The sequence below is a fragment of the Platichthys flesus genome, chromosome 4 (assembly GCF_949316205.1).
Source record: "Platichthys flesus chromosome 4, fPlaFle2.1, whole genome shotgun sequence".
Taxonomy (NCBI): domain Eukaryota; kingdom Metazoa; phylum Chordata; class Actinopteri; order Pleuronectiformes; family Pleuronectidae; genus Platichthys; species Platichthys flesus.
The window spans coordinates 26,603,371-26,621,223 of record NC_084948.1 but is presented as its reverse complement, the minus strand read 5'-3'; the positions used below and the strand labels follow the sequence as shown (position 1 = coordinate 26,621,223).

The 17,853-nt window shown below is 43.5% G+C and overlaps 2 protein-coding genes across 2 annotated transcripts; both read left to right on the top strand.

Moving 5' to 3' along the window:
* Positions 1-486: 486 nt before the first annotated feature.
* zgc:154093 (uncharacterized protein LOC777623 homolog) lies at positions 487-8,384 on the top strand. The gene is made up of 2 exons (XM_062386625.1): positions 487-610; positions 6,020-8,384. Exon 2 carries the CDS (start codon positions 6,515-6,517, stop codon positions 7,445-7,447), a length of 933 nt encoding a protein of 310 aa, XP_062242609.1. The 5' UTR covers positions 487-610; positions 6,020-6,514; the 3' UTR covers positions 7,448-8,384.
* Positions 8,385-9,911: 1,527 nt separating this feature from the next.
* ercc2 (excision repair cross-complementation group 2) lies at positions 9,912-17,740 on the top strand. The gene is made up of 23 exons (XM_062386012.1): positions 9,912-10,075; positions 10,701-10,800; positions 11,045-11,122; positions 11,217-11,279; positions 11,441-11,554; positions 11,680-11,796; positions 12,012-12,128; positions 12,395-12,518; positions 12,670-12,766; positions 12,854-12,987; positions 13,086-13,254; positions 13,351-13,469; positions 13,687-13,756; positions 14,029-14,098; positions 14,276-14,377; positions 14,580-14,643; positions 14,777-14,898; positions 15,233-15,325; positions 15,543-15,615; positions 15,811-15,881; positions 16,138-16,281; positions 16,369-16,512; positions 16,630-17,740. Exons 1-23 carry the CDS (start codon positions 10,071-10,073, stop codon positions 16,720-16,722), a joined length of 2,283 nt encoding a protein of 760 aa, XP_062241996.1. The 5' UTR covers positions 9,912-10,070; the 3' UTR covers positions 16,723-17,740.
* The last annotated feature ends 113 nt before the right edge of the window (positions 17,741-17,853 follow it).

The following is a 17,853-nucleotide window of genomic DNA, read 5'->3' as shown; positions in this document are numbered from 1 at the left end:
CTTAACCTTTTAACTCTTTAAAATAGAATTTTGAAAAGAAAAGGTCTGACGTATAGGTCTTTATCTGTTAATATATAAGACATATTTCACTCAAAGACTTCCATATGGCAGAAAACGTGTGAAAACAGGGGAGCGAAGGTTTGATTATTTTATTTTATTATTTTATTATTTTTTCTGTTTCAAAAGATGAGATCACTCCACAGATGGACGCTGCCTCCCAGGCGGAGATAGGCCTACTCATAATTACTATATGTATTTAATATTATAATAGTTGCATAACATGTTTTTATTAAGTTATTTATTGTTTCTTTATTTCTTATTATTTAATCATTCTTGCTCAATAGATTGACTCGGTCTACAGATGGACCCTGCCTCCCAGACACGTACATTGTCCCAGCACGCGTTCAGAGCTGATCTTATTTTGAAAGTCCTCCCTGGATCCGCATGGTGCTCAGCGGTGCTGACCTGACTCTCTCGGTCCTGACTCTCAGACTCGACCCTCTGAGCTGGAGGCTGGTGGCTCTTACTTTCTCCGTCAGTGATAATCAGACACTAAGAGGTTTACCTGCTCCGAGGCAGAGGAGCGAGCCTCTGTTCACCAGGACTTCAGGTAAATATCACACATTTAAAAAGTGTTGGCTCTTTTGGTTCGTGGCGCTGTTTGCTCGCTGGCCTCTTTCTACCTGTTCAATAGATCTATTGTTTTCTATTATGTGAGAAAGTGACCAGTGTGTTGGAGAACATGAGGATTCCCCCTGGGTTCAATGTGTGGTGCATAAACACATTTTATTCTCATTCAGACAGAACATTTCTACAGCTTCAAGTAACACGATGGGTTTTATTTTGTCTCAGTCAATTTGACTTGTTGGGGAAACTAGTGATTCCTGCTCCTCTGTGAGAATACTTCAGTTTAGTTTATACTGGGATCCAGTCCAGTGTGTGTTGGTCTGATTTGTGTCTCAGTTGTTCCCCTGGGAGAAAACTGTTGGACAATGTGGACATGTTGTGAAAACAGCTCCAGTGAGTCGGAGCTGCAGGAGTTACCTTCTCTGCTCCTGGAGTAAGCTGCTGTTTGTGGCAGGAGGTCACAGCTCTCAGTGGGGGGGGGGACCTGCTGCCACACACCAGCTCAGACTTAGAGCTGCTCACTTACTGTTGATGCAACTGGGTTTTGGAAAAGCCTCCATAGAAATCAGAGGGTTGGGAGGCTCCATCAGCAGAGCTAATTTATCTAGACTGAAATCCAATGTGCTGTAGTGTCCCCTGTTGTTTATTATGATGATATTGTTGATCAGTCCAGGAAAGGAAAGGTTTGGTTTGCTCCCCAGTCTCCAAGAGGACAGAGCTGATCTCAGAGCTGCTGTTACACAACACACACACACAGGGAGAGAGGGAGTTAACCTCTGTACTTTGATTCACTCTTCACCTCTTCAACTCTCTGTCTCCTGCTCTTTCTGCATCAGTTATGCTCAGAGTCAGTTTTAGTTTTATAGTCGATCACGTTCTTTTATGTCCACACCTTGTTAGAGATGCACCACAGCTTGTTAATGTCTGTACTGGTTGTTTATTGTGTTAATACTGAGCTCATGTTGGAAATGAGCTGAAAACACTTGAGGCTCCTCGTTTACTTCAGCAGACACAGAACTGTAGATGTGTTGTGTTATGAATCCTCACAGTGAGATAATCAGTCAAATCATCTACAGGACAAACACAGGCAGCTTTACATTCATGGTCAAAACAAGCGGATTAGCAGACAAACACACAACTTGTTGGTCCACTGTCGCCTGCTGTGCGCACTCACACATGACGCAAGGGTAATGATAACAATTGAGGGAAAGCATCCCTTAGCGTTCAGGCGTGCTCCCTCCAGCTTGTTGCTCCTGCAGGAGGTGACAGTGGTGGCTGCTCCTCTGTGGTCTGCAGTGAACGCAGCCTGAGAGCAGAACCAGATGTTCCCTCTGCAGCCTCAGACTGTGGCTGATTGCATCATCACCCAAATCCCAGTTTCCAGGAAGGTGATGCACAGACGAGAGAAGCTGTTTCCTTCTTTGTTACCTCTAGTGGGATTTGACGTTGTCATGTGCTGGAAGTGTGTTTCTGTTTGTTCTTCTCTTCTTCTGTTGGAGACTTTAGATTTGGTTTCAGGGTTAAAGGTCGATTGTGTTTAGGTTAATGATACTTTAATGTTTTGGGGGGAGCTTTAGTGATTGAAGGACAGATTCATTTTGTTTGTGACTGACAAACGGAACAGATCGAGGAATTTTAACGACTGAACGATAAGAAAACATTGATGCTGGAAGCTTCCAATATAGAGCCAATAGGATATTGTATATGGCTAAATTGTGTGTGTGTTTAAAAATGACGACACATTTTAAGGTTAGCATGAGGTTCTGGGTGAAAGTGAGATTGTCTTGAGCGTAAAGGTAGTTGTGTCTCCGAGAAGTAAATGTTGGTTGGTTGTTCTGTAAATCTATCTTATCTCTTATTGTTTAATTGACATAGAAATGTAAAATTCACAGTGAGTCAAAATCTGTTAGGACCAGTTTGTATAGTTCTATTATTTGCTCTACTGAGCCAAACAAGCTGAAACAGAGTCACACCATTCAATAGAAAAAAACACAAACACACACATACTAAAAATAATAATAGTGTCCAGTATGAAGTGAATAAACAGACCTGGTAGATATAAACACCTGAATGTCTGTTTAAACAGTGTGAGTGTGGTTTTGTGACTTTTTGCTGATTGTATTTGGTCACATATGAAATTAAAGAACAATCTGCTCCTCATTACTCGGCTGGAAACTCAGCTGAGGTTTGTGTCTCTCCTGCACTCGCCCACACAAACTACAGTTCTCTGATAATATAGAGAAAACAAACAAATGTTGCTCTGTGGCTCATAAGAGTGAAAACAGGAGTTTGTTATTTTAGTAACGCTGGCCTCATAGTGCTTCTGTTTTTAAATTAAATCATCTTCTCTTCTAATTAAAAACAATGTGACTTATCGACAATCTTTGATAATCCATAAACCAGAATATTATTCAAGTCCTGTCTTGAAAAATTATTTATCTTAAGTCATCATATAGTTTAAATACTCTTTAATTTCATTCATTGATTAGAAAAGAATCTCCACCACAACTCCTCAGAGCTCAAGGTGACCTTTCACCTAATGCTGAGGATCAAAACCAGTTATTCAATTTACTCTATAACGAAGCAGCACAATAAGACAAATGATAGAAAATCTGTGAGAAGGAGATACTGGACAGTTTTCTAGAACCAATCAGATGACACAGCCGCTTTTCCAGAGGAGGAAAATCCATTCAAGGACTTCTTCCCCTTGTAGGTAAGTGAGATGTAACCTGTGATTCAGGGACTTTACGCTTCAGGGTGAAGAGGTCGGGGGTGGGTCGACAGAGACTCCGATTTATGATCCACTTTTCCTTATTTGGACGAACTTTTCCTTTGAAGAAATAACTCCCCACCTTTTAAATCCTCTGAGTCAATAATTCATCGATGAGAAATAATCAGTGTTGAAACTCGTCTGTCTCCGCCCGTCTGAACCAGTTCAGACTGGTTCTGTAACACTGTGTGTGTCTCATTTCATCGTCTGTTTGGTTTTCTGTGGGTTGTAATGGCTTCAGCAGTGATGCACCCCCCCTTCATTAGACGTGATGGTTTGTTAACGCAGCGGCTGCTCGATTCACTTGTTCCACTTCTTTGCTGCATAAATAGAGTTTGTATTGTTTTTCTTTGTGAGAGTAAAATGAGTTAATGTCTCATTTTTATGAGTCTCGGTGGCTGACATGAGACTGAGCTGTTTTAGATCTGGTCTTTAATAAACCTGTGGTCCAGACGTGTCTACCGTCAGACGGAGAGAATCTGTTTTCTGTCCCATTGGGGACGATCGAGGTCTCCGGATGAGGGGGACAGACAGAGAGAGATTTAAAGTTAGACTGAGGTTCAGCCCTTTAAAACCAGTTTGACACGACAACCTGTGATGGAGTCTCCCTCATAATAATAAAACCCCCACTGATCCACACAGATCCCTTATCTGAACCTCCTCTCTTGCTCAAGGACACTTTGCCATGTGGACTGGAGACGCTGGGGATCAAACCACCAAACGTTCATCAGCCACAGTCGTCCTCCTCTATTAGAGATGGTGTCCAGGAGTCTGAGCTGCCTGTGCTGATATCTTCAGATTATAGTAGCAGGAGTATCTCTTGGTCCAGGACATGTTCACTTCTATATCTGATCCCAGAGCTGTGTCTCCTCTGAGCTGATTACAACACATGAACAGTATAAATGTCTCAAACGTAGCTGCTGACCTGAAGCTTCACCCGCTCCCAGGTTAAATCCTGCTGGGACAGTTACTGAGAGCTGAACTGGGACGACTCAGTAGAAAATGAAACTTATTTGACTTTTGTTCCAACTCTGAAGTCGGTTTTATCTTAAAAGCATCAAAAGTTCCTGAGATCTGACGAAAGCTGTAATGAAATCTGTGTCTGTCTGTATTTAACATTCAGTCAAACAATATAAACACCAGTAATATCAACACTTTATCACAATATCAATACTTAATTTTTGATTTAAATGATTTATTAATATTATGATAATACGAGCCTCCTCATAATCGATCAATCAATCAAGAGTCAATCCTGAGTGAGAAGATAAAGTATCACTCAGGACACAGCTCGAGTTGTTTCCCTGTGAAGGAGCTGGAATCTGTCGTCTGGTCCCAGAACAAACTCACAGAGGAGTTTTTAGAGCTGGAGCTGAACAACAGGGAGAGAGAATCAAACTCACACTTTCTACTGTACGACTGTGATCACTTTGAAAAACACAATGTTGTGTTGATTTCATTTGACCTTAAGCAACAAATCTTGTGCTTTAGCCTCAGAAACATAGATAAAGTGTTATAGTGTGTCTGCAGCTCCTCCGTGTGTGACCCTGTGTGACTACTGTGTGTGACTGTGTGTGACTGTGTGTGACTACTGTGTGTGACTACTGTGTGTGACTGTGTGTGACTGTGTGTGACTGTGTGTGACTGCTGTGTGTGACTACTGTGTGTGACTGTGTGTGACTGCGTGTGAACGTTCACGGTTCAGACGCTTTCGTGACCGAGACACAAGTATTTTGGCTGGAAACTCTTTCTGCTCATTTTATTATTATCTCTTCAGAGAAAATAGTTTAACTAGTAAAACTGAAGCTGTGAAATCTTTTCCAAACGGTCACATGAACTGAACTCAATAAAACACTTGAAATGAGAGATAAAAGATTTAAAGATAAAAGATTTAAAGATAAAAGATTTAACACTGGACGCAGAACTCCTTCAGATCCACAGAAACTGAACTGTGAACAATCAGAGGAACAAATTTCCACAGATTTTTGGTTTTGACTGACAGTAAATAAAGATGGCTCCTCCCACTTCCAGACATGAAGCCAGAAGATCTCGATGTGAACGATGACATCGTGCTCAGATGACGTCTGGTAAATACCACAGGGACATTTAGGACGGTGATGGATCACATGACCTGTGTGTCATCCCATAATTCAGTGTTTGTGTCAGGACAGAGACTTTAAGACTTTGTGGGTGAGAACAGGCGGAGTCCTGAGTCCTGAGTCCTGAGTCCTGAGTCCTGAGTCCTGAGTCCTGAGTCCTGAGTCCTGAGTCCTGAGTCCTGAGTCCTGAGTCCTGAGTCCTGAGGCCCGAAGGTTTTAAAACCAACAATTTCCTCGGCAGTAATTTGTGTCTCCGCTGACGATGCTGAGGCTCAGTGGGAATGTGGTCCCCCCCCCCCGTCCTCAGGTCGGGGGGACGGACAGACCCTCCAGCAACACTCAGGATTCCTGGAGTGTTTTCCATCATATGTCCTGAAGCTCAGAGGAGAAGCCTGTAAATCTCCCCCCCCCCCCCCCTGCCTCCTCTCCCCCTGCCTCCTCCCCCCCCTGCCTCCTCCCTCCCTCTCTTCATCTCTCTCAGCCTCTCTCTGACTCTCGTGTTCTCTCTGGTTTCTCCTCACAGATCTCCAGTGGTTTGAAGTCACATTCCTGAGGAGGACTGACCCGACAGCAGATCACGCTCTTCATCCCTTTTGTGTGCCGGCTGACGAACAGGAGGGTTTGATGTTCGGAGGAGAGGAGGCCTCAGTGTCTGGTTGAACATGGCTTTTCTGTGTGTGAGAAAAAAACAGAGGGAGCTGATCTGAGGTCAAGGCCTTCGTCTTCTCCCCCGAGTCACATGGCAGCGTGAGGCACAGCCCTGGGTTGCTATCGCTACTGACCGACCTAAATACTTGTGTACTCACTGGGAGGAGCCACAGACTGGATCCCTCAGCAAAGAACCAAGAGATCTTCAAGTCGAGCTGTTGACAGTGTCTTGGTTCTAATCACCCTGAGAAAGTGACTCCCTCCAACCCGCCCAGTGTCCGACCCTCTGAACCCGAGGAGCCGGAAAACAAGCACACACTCTTTTCTCTGGAGAAACTGGTTCAACTCCCGTCGACTTATCGGAGACAAAATGCCGGCAAAGACGCCAATTTACCTAAAAACGACGACTCCCAAGAAAGGAAAGAGGCTGAAGCTGCGTGACGTCCTCTCAGGGGACATGATCAGCCCCCCGCTGGGGGACGTCCGTCACAGTGCTCACGTGGGTCCTGAAGGACAAGGCATGTTTGGAGATGTGAGTTTCCTCCAGGGGAAGATGGACATGCTGCCGTCTCTGAGCCGGACACAAAATGGCCACGCACGCTCGCACAGCGTGGAGCGACACCTGGACGAGGACTTCGCTGCCAAACACGACTCGCACAACTACGCCTACAACGGTTTCCATTACCAGCACACCTGCACCGGCCTGCTGAAGACCACCATCTCCATGCCCGTCTTCATCTCCCACGAACAGGCGCCACCCAAACCCCCACGCCTCCACCTGGACGACCCCTCCCCCCCCTCCCTGCCCCCGCAGCAGCACCACTTCCAGCACCAGCCGACGGAGACGAGCCACAGACGGGCCAACGGCCTCGATCACACAGACAACCACGTCCAGCAGCACCCGACTCTGTCGCTCTGTGAGAATGGCGTGGTGGGACGTTTGGCCTCAGAGCCCTGCCGAGACATCTCCCTGTCCCCCGCCATCCGCAGGCTCGTCCCCTCCTCTGGCTCCTTCTCAGAGGTGTCCTCTGAGGACTCCATGTCAGAACCCTGTGGGCCGCTGGACGTCCGCAGGGGCCTCAGTCTGGACTCTGACGCCGGCCTGAGCAACGAGGATCTGAGGAGCGAACGCAGCGAGTCTCCGTGCGCTGCCTTCCATCCGGCCGCTCCATCAGACTCGCCTGACGTGTCCCACTCGGAGTCTTTGGCGGGTCTGGACCTGGACCTGGGTCCATCCATCCTGGAGGACGTGCTGGGCATCATGGACCGATACAAGACCACAGACAACCGCTGCGAGCTGTGAAACAAACATTAATGTAATATACAGATATTTTTTTATATATGGTTTAATATATCCTGAAACCTTTGTGTAGAGACTAAAGGAGGAGAAGGACGGAGGAATGGGAAATGTAGGGTGGAAAAAATGTCTTCTTTGAGAGGCTTGACAGCTGAGGTCAAAGGTAATGAAAGACTGGAGGAGGCATGTGGACATTATCGTAAAGTGCTGGCACGTTCCTGCTCGACAGGACAACAGGCTGGTCCTCAGGAGCCGACGTCCAAACTCAGAAACTTTCAGAGAGCAGCAGCACAGTCGCCTTGTTTGAGCTGTGGACACATTCCTCTCTCTGGACACGTATCAGTCACTCTCCGCTTCATATCTTGTTAACTGTCAGCGGAGTCGGATATAAATCTGATAAACTGACTCGGGGGAAAATGGGAGAAATTATATTGAGGAGCAGCGGGACTCACTCGTCTGTGACTCACTCGTCTGTGGTGGAAGCTGCAGCAGATATTAAACGACACATGTTCAGTTACTTAAAGCCGAACTGAAGAAAACATAGTTTTATGCTGTAAGTCGTTTTCTGTCCGGACTCATTTCGCTGCTTCAAGTGGTGAATTTAGGTCTGGATACAAATTTCTTCACTGTTTCTCTGTAAATTCAGATGAAGATTTATGTTTCACTGGTCTGAGATCAGACGTGTCAGCAGCCGACTACTTTCTTCTCATCGGAGGAAGTTTGTTCTCGTAGTTAAACTAATAAAAAAGTTAAAGTGTAATGAGAAGTGCTGCTTCGTAGAGCGTGTTGAGAAACTGGTCCTTTTAAAACGCGTCACTCGTCCATGTTGTGGCTCCGTGTCACAGTCACTGTCTGCATCTCTATCACAGTAGCCTAATATTCAAATGTCATTTATGATGAATGTATATGTCACTGTACATGTATGAATAAAGGGTATCTATAAAAGAAACGCTTTGGATTCTAGTTCTTCACACACACACACACACATACAAGCACACAAGCACAAACATAGTTGTAATTGAGGAATCACTTTCCCATGCACCAGCAGATTGAAGCAATTGTCGTTCCTGCTGGGTCTATCCTCTGGGGACCTGTGGGTAAAGCTGAGGCCCCACATTCACGGAACACGTCCGTTATCCCATAATATCCCAGAGTCCCAGAAACTGAGCCTTGTTTCTGAACTGAAGGTAAACTGAATTCATAGAAAAGATATATTATATATGACTTCGCTCACAAGTTTATTAAAATACCTGGTGTTTTCTTTCATTCTAAAATCATTTTACTGTAAATATTATAAATTAAACATAAATATTACATTACTCTGATCACTTGTTTAAACTACGTTGTTTGTTTGTTGGTCTTACTACACAAACTGTTCAGGATAAATGTCCAGTATAAAAATGCTGAACGTGACCAGTAGAGAGCAGCAAACATTTCCCTCACATGATCAATTAATCCAGTTTCTATTCGGTTCGAAGGAAGCTTTTAACAGAACTGAAAAAAATTGCTTCAATTCCTATCTTCTTATTGTGAAAGGATCAACCGGATGTTTAGTATGACTGCATTGACGCTGTTTTTACTCTTGAAAGTCGAAGTCATTAGCGGCTCGCTTTTCCTCTGTTGCCCTCTAGCGGCCACAGAGTAGTACTGCAAGTTGTTGAAGTAATAAAGCTATCGTTAATGCAGTTGGTTCCACTTCCTGTTTTTTACTTCAAAATAAGTTACCGGATGTTGTACAAACTATTGTCTGCGTTTACTTAAACACTGGGGTGTAATTCAACGTTATTGCCACTGGATGGCGATAAACAGTCAGTTTAAAAGCTCGAACGTTCTCAGCCTGGAACTCTCACTGAAATACTGAATTAGTAAAGATTTGATACCTGAGATGCTCGCACTTCCGGTCAATCATTTAAAAAAAATAAGTTTAAACGGATGTTGAACAAACTGTATTGTCTGCATTAACGCGATCTTTACTACTAACCACAGATGTAGTGTTATATAACGGCCACTGGATGGCGGTAAACAGGGATGATAAAACAATGAAGAACTGTCAAAATACTGAATTATCTTTAGTGTGCGTGTGTGTTTGTTTGTGTGCGTGTGTGTGTGGGTGCGTGTGTGTGTGTGTGTGTGTGTGTTTGTGTTACAGAACTACAACACATATCTCAAGCTGGCGTTAATGTAGATATGAGAGCAAAACTTCCGGTATAGGCATTTTAAATAAAGGCGCCACTAATATGGAGATGAAGAATATAACGCAAAAAAGAACATTCACTATTATTCATCATCATCATCATCATCATCATCATCATCATCATCATCATCATCATCATCATCATCATCATCATCATCATCATCATCATCTAGTAGTAGAGAAGTAACATTAGCAGTGAAGTATTATTCAGCCAGTGGGGGGCGGTAAACCCTGTTGCAGACTTTAATTGCAATAATTGATAAAAGAAGAAGAAGAAGAAGACGAAGAAGAAGAAGAAAGCGTAGAAGAAGAAATTAAAGGAGTGTGTCCCAGTTTCCATCGTGTTTGTTTCTTGTTGTTATTAATATTTATATATGATTTAAAGTCAGTAGAAGAAGAAGAGGAAGAGGAAGAGGAAGAGGAAGCTGCACCAACATGAAGTGAGTGTTTGATGATAACACAAAGAGAAGAGAAGCCTCAGTTCGCTTCTCACTGATGAGTTAAATAACAACAATCCGACATTAAACTGAACTAAAGCAGCAGCTGCAGTTTATTCAAGTGATTCGAACAGTTCACTGTCAACATGTGTTCGTGTTGTTAGAAGCAACAGAGTTAGCCTCCATTAGCTTAGCATCTTACACTTCTTACACATGTGAGGCTCCTAAATCTGCTAATATAAATATATCCTTAAGTTATAGTTACAATATAAACCCTTTAAATCACGTGAAACCGGGATTTTAGCTCTAAAGTCTCAACTATATTCTGATAAATTCACATGTGGATCTCAAACAATCCATAAAATACAATAACATTTATTTTAATTGGTCAACCCCTCATTTATCCACCATGTTTGATGCTTATTCAGATCCAGGTTTCATTATTAATTATTTCATCTTGATTTATTATCGTACGAGAAGCAATTGAACTGTCAATAAATTAACCTGCTGGATCATTTTAAACTGAATCATCAGAAGTTTTTCCTTCGGCTTCAAACCAGTGATTGAACACGATGCTGTTAGTTGTGAAGGTTTGAAGTTTCGTGACGTTTCACTCGTTTTGTTTCAGGCTCAACATCGAGGGTCTGCTGGTGTATTTCCCATATGACTACATTTACCCTGAGCAGTACTCCTACATGCTGGAGCTGAAGAGGACTCTGGACGCTAAGGTGAGTTTCTCTCACTTCATTCTCCAGGACAGCGACTCAGATGATGGAGATTAAAATGTGTTGGCGGTGAATAGTTGTCCATCAGAGTTTTTGTGACTCAGCATATTACTGCTGTTTGTTTTCTAAGTAGACATGTCACATGACTTTAAACCTCGCTCACATGTTCTTATATATGCTCAAAGGGGTTTTCTGTTTGCATCACTACACAGTGTGAACAGTGTGGTCACCTGTTGTTTGTCTTCAGGGTCATGGAGTCTTGGAGATGCCGTCAGGAACAGGGAAGACGATCTCTCTGCTGTCGCTCATCGTCGCCTATCAAAGAGTGAGTTTACTTTCTGTCTCTCCGGCCTCCGGTGCTTTCAGGCCGTGCTGCAGACACAGACAAACACAGTAATGTGTCCTGTTCTCTCCCTCAGGCCTTTCCTTTGGAAGTGACCAAATTAATTTACTGCTCCAGAACAGTTCCAGAGATCGAGAAGGTGAGTCGGAGTCAAGTGACATCGCTCAGCTCAAAATGATTCATTCATCTCAGTTGTCAAACTGTTTCCCTGGCTCAGTCATTCAGTCAGTTGAACAGTAGAAAGCTGATTCTTCACAAATCCTCTCAACTGGTCATATGTTTGATCTTCGCTCTGATCAGGTGGTGGAGGAGCTGAGGAAACTGATCGAGTATTATTGCAAGGAAACTGGAGAAAGCAACAACTTCCTGGCTCTGGCTCTTTCCTCCAGGAAGAACCTCTGCATCCACCCTGAGGTAGGAACACTCACATGTTGTCAGATAAGGATTTCACAGACATACGTGTTTGAATCGTCTCTCTAGATTTAGAGAAGTGGGCTTTGTGTCCTTGACCTTGACCTGGATCCTCTGCTGTCCTCTAGGTGAGTGCTCTGCGCTTCGGTAAGGAGGTGGACGGGAAGTGCCACAGTCTGACGGCCTCGTACATCCGTGCTCAACGCCACAGCGACCCCGAGCTGCCCGCCTGTCGCTTCTATGAGGTGAGAAGTCACGTGACTCCTTCTGATTCAGAGCAGCGGCTGTTTAAAAAAAATATGAATTGCAACACCTAATACCTTTTATTTTTTGCAAAAGTTATAAAAGATAACTTGTATATATATATTATTGTTTGCTTAAAACCTGATTGTTTACTTAAATGTGACGAAGACGTGACATTAGAAGTGACTGTGTCTGCTGCTGTGGTTTGTTCCTGCAGGAGTTCGATGCCGTCGGCCGCCAGGTGCCTCTTCCGCCTGGCGTCTACAACCTGGACGACCTGAAGGACTTTGGCAAGAGGAAAGGCTGGTGCCCGTATTACCTGGCGCGGTACTCAGTACGTTGCACTACACAGATTTACAAACATGATGCGTTCAGTCTGGTGTTTTGTCAAAGTAATTACTGGATGGATTTATATATTTGGTTTGACTGAAAACAAATACACTTCTTTGATAGGACAGGACGATTGAATTAACAGCTCCACACATTACTCTGCATTTTTCAACTGCATTATATTTATTACAGTTGAAAGATAAAATAATTAGCTAATAGTACATTTTTACTTTTAGTTGTTAAAAACATTTCTCTGCCTTTTCCCTTCAGATCCTTCACGCCAACATCGTAGTGTACAGCTACCACTATCTGCTGGACCCGAAGATCGCCGACCTCGTGTCCAAGGAACTCTGCAAGAAATCTATTGTGGTGTTTGATGAGGCTCATAATATTGGTGAGGGACTCAAATACAAATTTGTCTAATCTAATTCATTTATAATCATATCCTTGTTACCACAAAAACACTGATCATTTATCAGAATTGTCTTCATGTTAATTCTTGTGTATGTATTTTAATTGAACCTCTTCTCTCCCTCGCTCTTCAGACAACGTGTGTATCGACGCCATGAGTGTGAACATCACCAGACGCACACTCGACCGCTGCCAGACCAACGTGGACACGCTGCAGACGACCATTCAGAAGTGAGAGTCTGTTAGAGGCCTGACGCTCTGAGCCCTTCAGGTCTCGTGTTGTGTCCCACATCTGAATCCACCTCCTGTTTCTGACAGGATCAAGGAGACGGACACGGCCAAGCTGAGGGAGGAGTACAGGCGCCTGGTGGAGGGGCTGAAGAACGCCAACGTGGCCCGGGAAACCGACGTCTACCTCTCAAATCCAGTGTTACCAGATGAAATTCTTAAAGGTTCATATTTTCTTATCGACTTTATTCTTTCATTTTGCTGATTTAAAAAAAACAACACAAAAAGTAAACGTTAACATTGCTCCCTCCTGTTTTCTCAGAGGCAGTTCCTGGGTCTATTCGCACAGCCGAGCACTTTGTGGGATTCTTGAGGCGTTTCCTGGAATATCTGAAGTCCCGCCTGAGGGTCCAGCACGTGGTCCAGGAGAGCGCCCCCCAGTTCCTCAAAGACATCTTCGACAAAGTCTGCATCGACCGGAAACCTCTGAGGTCAGCGGCGACTACAACAACACTTTGAAAATGAAATTGCATTTTTCATCCCCCCCCTCCGTCGTCTTTGACCTGTGACCCTCTGTGTGTCTCCAGGTTCTGTGCAGAGCGGCTGCAGTCGTTGTTACGAACTCTGGAGATCGCAGACATCGCCGACTTCTCAGCTGTGACTCTCATCTCTAACTTTGCTACCCTGGTCAGCACCTACAGCCAAGGTACAACACACAACTGTTCTCCAATCAGCCACTGAACAAACACTGTGTGAGTGCTGCTGCTGTTTTAAGGGGGCTAACTGACCCTCACAGTTATTTAATCCAAAACAATAAGTCAGCTAAGTTAAACTTTGTTCTCTCAGTTGTGTGGATTTAAAATCCTCTCAGCTGCTTCCTGTGATAAACTTCTTTAACTCTTTGGTTCTCTCTGTATCTGAAGGTTTTACCATCATCATCGAGCCGTTTGAGGACAGAACTCCGACCATCGCAAACCCTGTTCTGCACTTCAGGTGAGGGGGAGCTGCACCATACAACTTTTATCATTTAGAAATATTAATAATTTGTCTTTTTGATGTCATCTTCATTGTCGAACTCACCTGAAGAAGTAAATTAAAAGTTAATATAGGTTTTAGTTCTTGGTGATTTGATTACACATTTCTTGACTACTTCAAAATAAAAGACTATTGACATGGTTTGTATGTTTTACCAATGACTCAATCACCATAATGTTACCTAATGTGGTGATAGAGGGAAATCTCACAGTCTCTATTTGCTCTCTCAGCTGCATGGATCCGTCTATAGCCATCAAACCTGTTTTTCAGAGGTTTCAGTCGGTCGTCATCACCTCAGGGGTAAGTTGGATTCTTCGGTTTCTGTCTTTGCAGTTTTTCTCTTCTTGTTTGAAGGCTTTTTAAAATACATGTTTCACTTCTTCTTCCTCCCTCCTGCCTCTAAACTGATAGCAGGTCACACCTCTGTCACGTGCACAAGTCGGTGAATGATCATGTCTTCCTTGTGCTTGTCCTCAGACTCTCTCTCCACTGGACATCTATCCCCGAATCCTGGACTTCCGCCCTGTTACTGTGGCGTCCTTCACCATGACACTAGCACGGACCTGCCTCTGTCCCCTGGTGTGTAACTGCACTCAGAGACAAACACGTCCACTGTGACGGCTCCAGTGGATTTTAAAATGATCAAAAGTTGAAAAGAGTTTCACAGAAAACATCCTCGAGCATTTGCCCAAACTCAATCATATCATTTCATAATTTGAACCTGTATCGATGCTTTTGAGTCACGTTCTTGTCTCTGTCTTCTTCTGTCTGGTTTGATTAGATCGTTGGAAGAGGAAACGACCAGGTGGCCCTGAGCTCCAAGTTTGAGACCAGAGAAGACTTTGGTTTGTAGAAACTTCTCCAGCTTTATTTAAACAAAAAACAATAAATACATTTAATTACAGCTTTGAATTAAATACTGATCCTTTTCTAGAACATTAAATCTCAAAAAGCATAACTTCTCCTTATTGTTTCCAGCTGTGATTCGTAACTATGGCAACCTGCTTCTTGAGATGTCGGCCATTGTCCCTGACGGCATCGTGGCGTTTTTCGTGAGCTACATGTATATGGAGAATATAGTGGCATCTTGGTATGAACAGGTCAGTGTGTGAACAGACACACCAGAGAGACTGTGAGGTCTGCCTGCTCGTTTAAACATGGATCTGATTCTGTCTCCTCGCTTATAAAGACATTATATATATATATATATATATATATATATATATATATATATATATATATATATATACATATTTAAAATATTTGCATCATTGAAATAGAAATGTTATGGTGTAAACAATCATGTGGTTGTAAGTTGTTTAATTGTCAAAGCTTCACGGAGCAGACATTGTTTTTCCTTCTGTAATTCTGTTTTGTGACTGGTGGAGTTCACCTGTGTTTTCTCATTTGTGTTGTTTACATGTTTATTTGCAGGGAATCCTCGAGAACATCCAGAGAAACAAACTCATCTTCATCGAGACTCAGGATGCAGCAGAGACCAGCATGGCCCTGGAGAAATACCAGGAGGTCAGACACAAACCAGGCGTCTTATTTAAGCTGATTATTGTGATTAATTCAGTCAGATATATTTGTGCTATCGTTGCCAGAATCATTTTGGTAAAAGCCTGTAGTTGATCCATTTAGCATCATCAGTGCATTAAGCGAGTCACAGACTGATGGTAATAATTCAACTTCTGGTTTTGGCTCTTTTGACCTCTGACCTTTATCTGTTTCTGCTCTTCAGGCTTGTGAGAACGGCAGAGGAGCCATCCTCCTGTCGGTGGCCAGAGGAAAAGTGTCTGAGGGAATCGACTTTGGTAAATGATCAGGAAGCTGCAGGTTCCTGAGATGACTGCTGGATTGTGTAGAGATAAATTCAGTGACTAGATACAAAACAGGCAGTGTTACCATTTTCTTTATGGTTATACAGATTATGAATATACAACATTTTACCATAAATTGAGAGTGTTGAGATTTTCAACATGTTAAATCTTGATCTGTTCTTTCTTCAGTTCACCACTTTGGTCGGGCGGTCATCATGTTTGGAGTTCCTTATGTTTACACCCAGAGCCGCATTCTAAAGGTCAGAACTGTCACTGTGCGGCATCACATCCATATTTACCCGTTTCTGATATTTCAGTAACAACATATATGAAATGATTGATTTAATTCAACACATTTTGAGGTTGTTTGATTTCAGGATCAATCTTTGTTTAACAGTTGTGTCTTTTCCGATGTTCTAAATAACATCCGTCTCTTCAGTCTGACTGGTCTGACCATCGTCGCTCTGTCCATAGTTAGAGAATATTTTGTGCTGACTGACTGAGCTGGTGTTTCAGGCTCGGCTGGAATACCTTCGGGATCAGTTTCAGATCAAAGAGAACGACTTCCTGACGTTCGATGCCATGCGTCACGCAGCTCAGTGTGTGGGCAGAGCCATCAGAGGCAAGACCGACTACGGACTCATGATTTTCGCTGACAAAGTGCGTGAGCTTTCTTCTCAGTCTGGATTTTAATCCTCTGGATCAATATGGATGACTGAAGCTGAAGTATCTCCTCCGTCTCCACAGCGTTACGCCCGAGCAGACAAACGTGGGAAACTCCCTCGCTGGATTCAGGAGCACATCAGCGACGGGAGTCTGAACCTCACGGTGGACGAGGCCGTCCATCTCTCAAAGCACTTCCTCCGGCAGATGGCTCAGCCTTTCAGACAGGTAGGACTCACAGATGTTGTCTTTAAATGACGTGTTTTTAATTCAATTCACCTGGAGCTGTGCAGACAGTAGGACGATGACCTGTCTCAGTGTCTCACACCCTCTCCCTGTCTCCAGGAGGACCAGCTGGGTCTGTCTCTGTTGACCTTCGAGCAGCTGCAGTCTGAGGAGATGCTGAAGAAAATCAGTCAGATCGCTCATCAGACTTAAAGGTGACATGCACCCCATAATGTCATCACCAAGGCAACCGGTCAGTGGGCACTATGTACCACTCGTAAAACTGATTCATGAGCCGAAGCTACAGTTTCCTGTCCTCAGAGTCAAATATAATGACAAAACAGAAGCTGCCACTTGGATCCATTTTAAGTATTGGGCCGTACAGTACTGTAAAAACTGTCTTCAGTTGAATCTTCTTGTTTGTTTTCCCCCTGGTGGTCAAAGTTAGCAGCCTATTTCCAGTTTGATTTAAGTTTCCCTTCATTTCCCTCATTAAAGAACACAGTGTTACCCGTTAGGAGAGGGGGGGGCATGACAGTGTTAAAACTGTGTGTACGTTTTCATTATACTGCAAAAACTGTTACTTCAAATCAAAGCAACACGATGCAACTTTCCTACCTTAAACCAGCAGCTTGATTAAATGTGTTTGACGGTTCATTGACTGTGAATAAAGAGAGACTCCTTATGAGTGGGTTCCATCTCCTGTGAGAAGAACTGACAGAGTCTCAGCTTCAACGGTCACATTCAGCTGCAGGTGAAGAGTGAAGCTGAACTGAGATCAGTTAAACATGAAGAATTCTAAACAGAGCTTGGTGGATTAGTTACAGCCGCAGCTCTTCTGGTTCAGGAAGCGAAGGATCATGGGTATTACCCAGCGTTCAGTTGGGTTTCAGTTCAACACATTGATAGACATCACTGTTGCTCAGGAGCAGTTACATAGTGTTGCTTTAAACTTCTAATGTCTGTTTCAAACCAACATTATATCGAAAGGTAACATGTTATGTTTGAAGCAGGTGGGTTCATCGTCAGTGGTTCAGCATGTTGCATTAATAACAGGAATATTATTCCACCTGTGGGTGAAACATTGATCCGTAAAGTGTCTGTCATACAGACACGACTGCTGTTGGTCGACTTTACTGCTGCAACTGTAAATAGTCACATTTTGAATGTGTTTGGAGGTTTGTCTGTTTTTTCACCAGGAGGTTGTAATAAACATGTTTCTATTTTACAACTGACTCGTGTTTTTCCTCCTGTTAAAGTGTTTTAATGGTACAGATGCATTTTACTGGTCAAAGAGACTGTTTTTCCATCCTGACACAAACAAGCTTAGTGCAAATGTGTGAC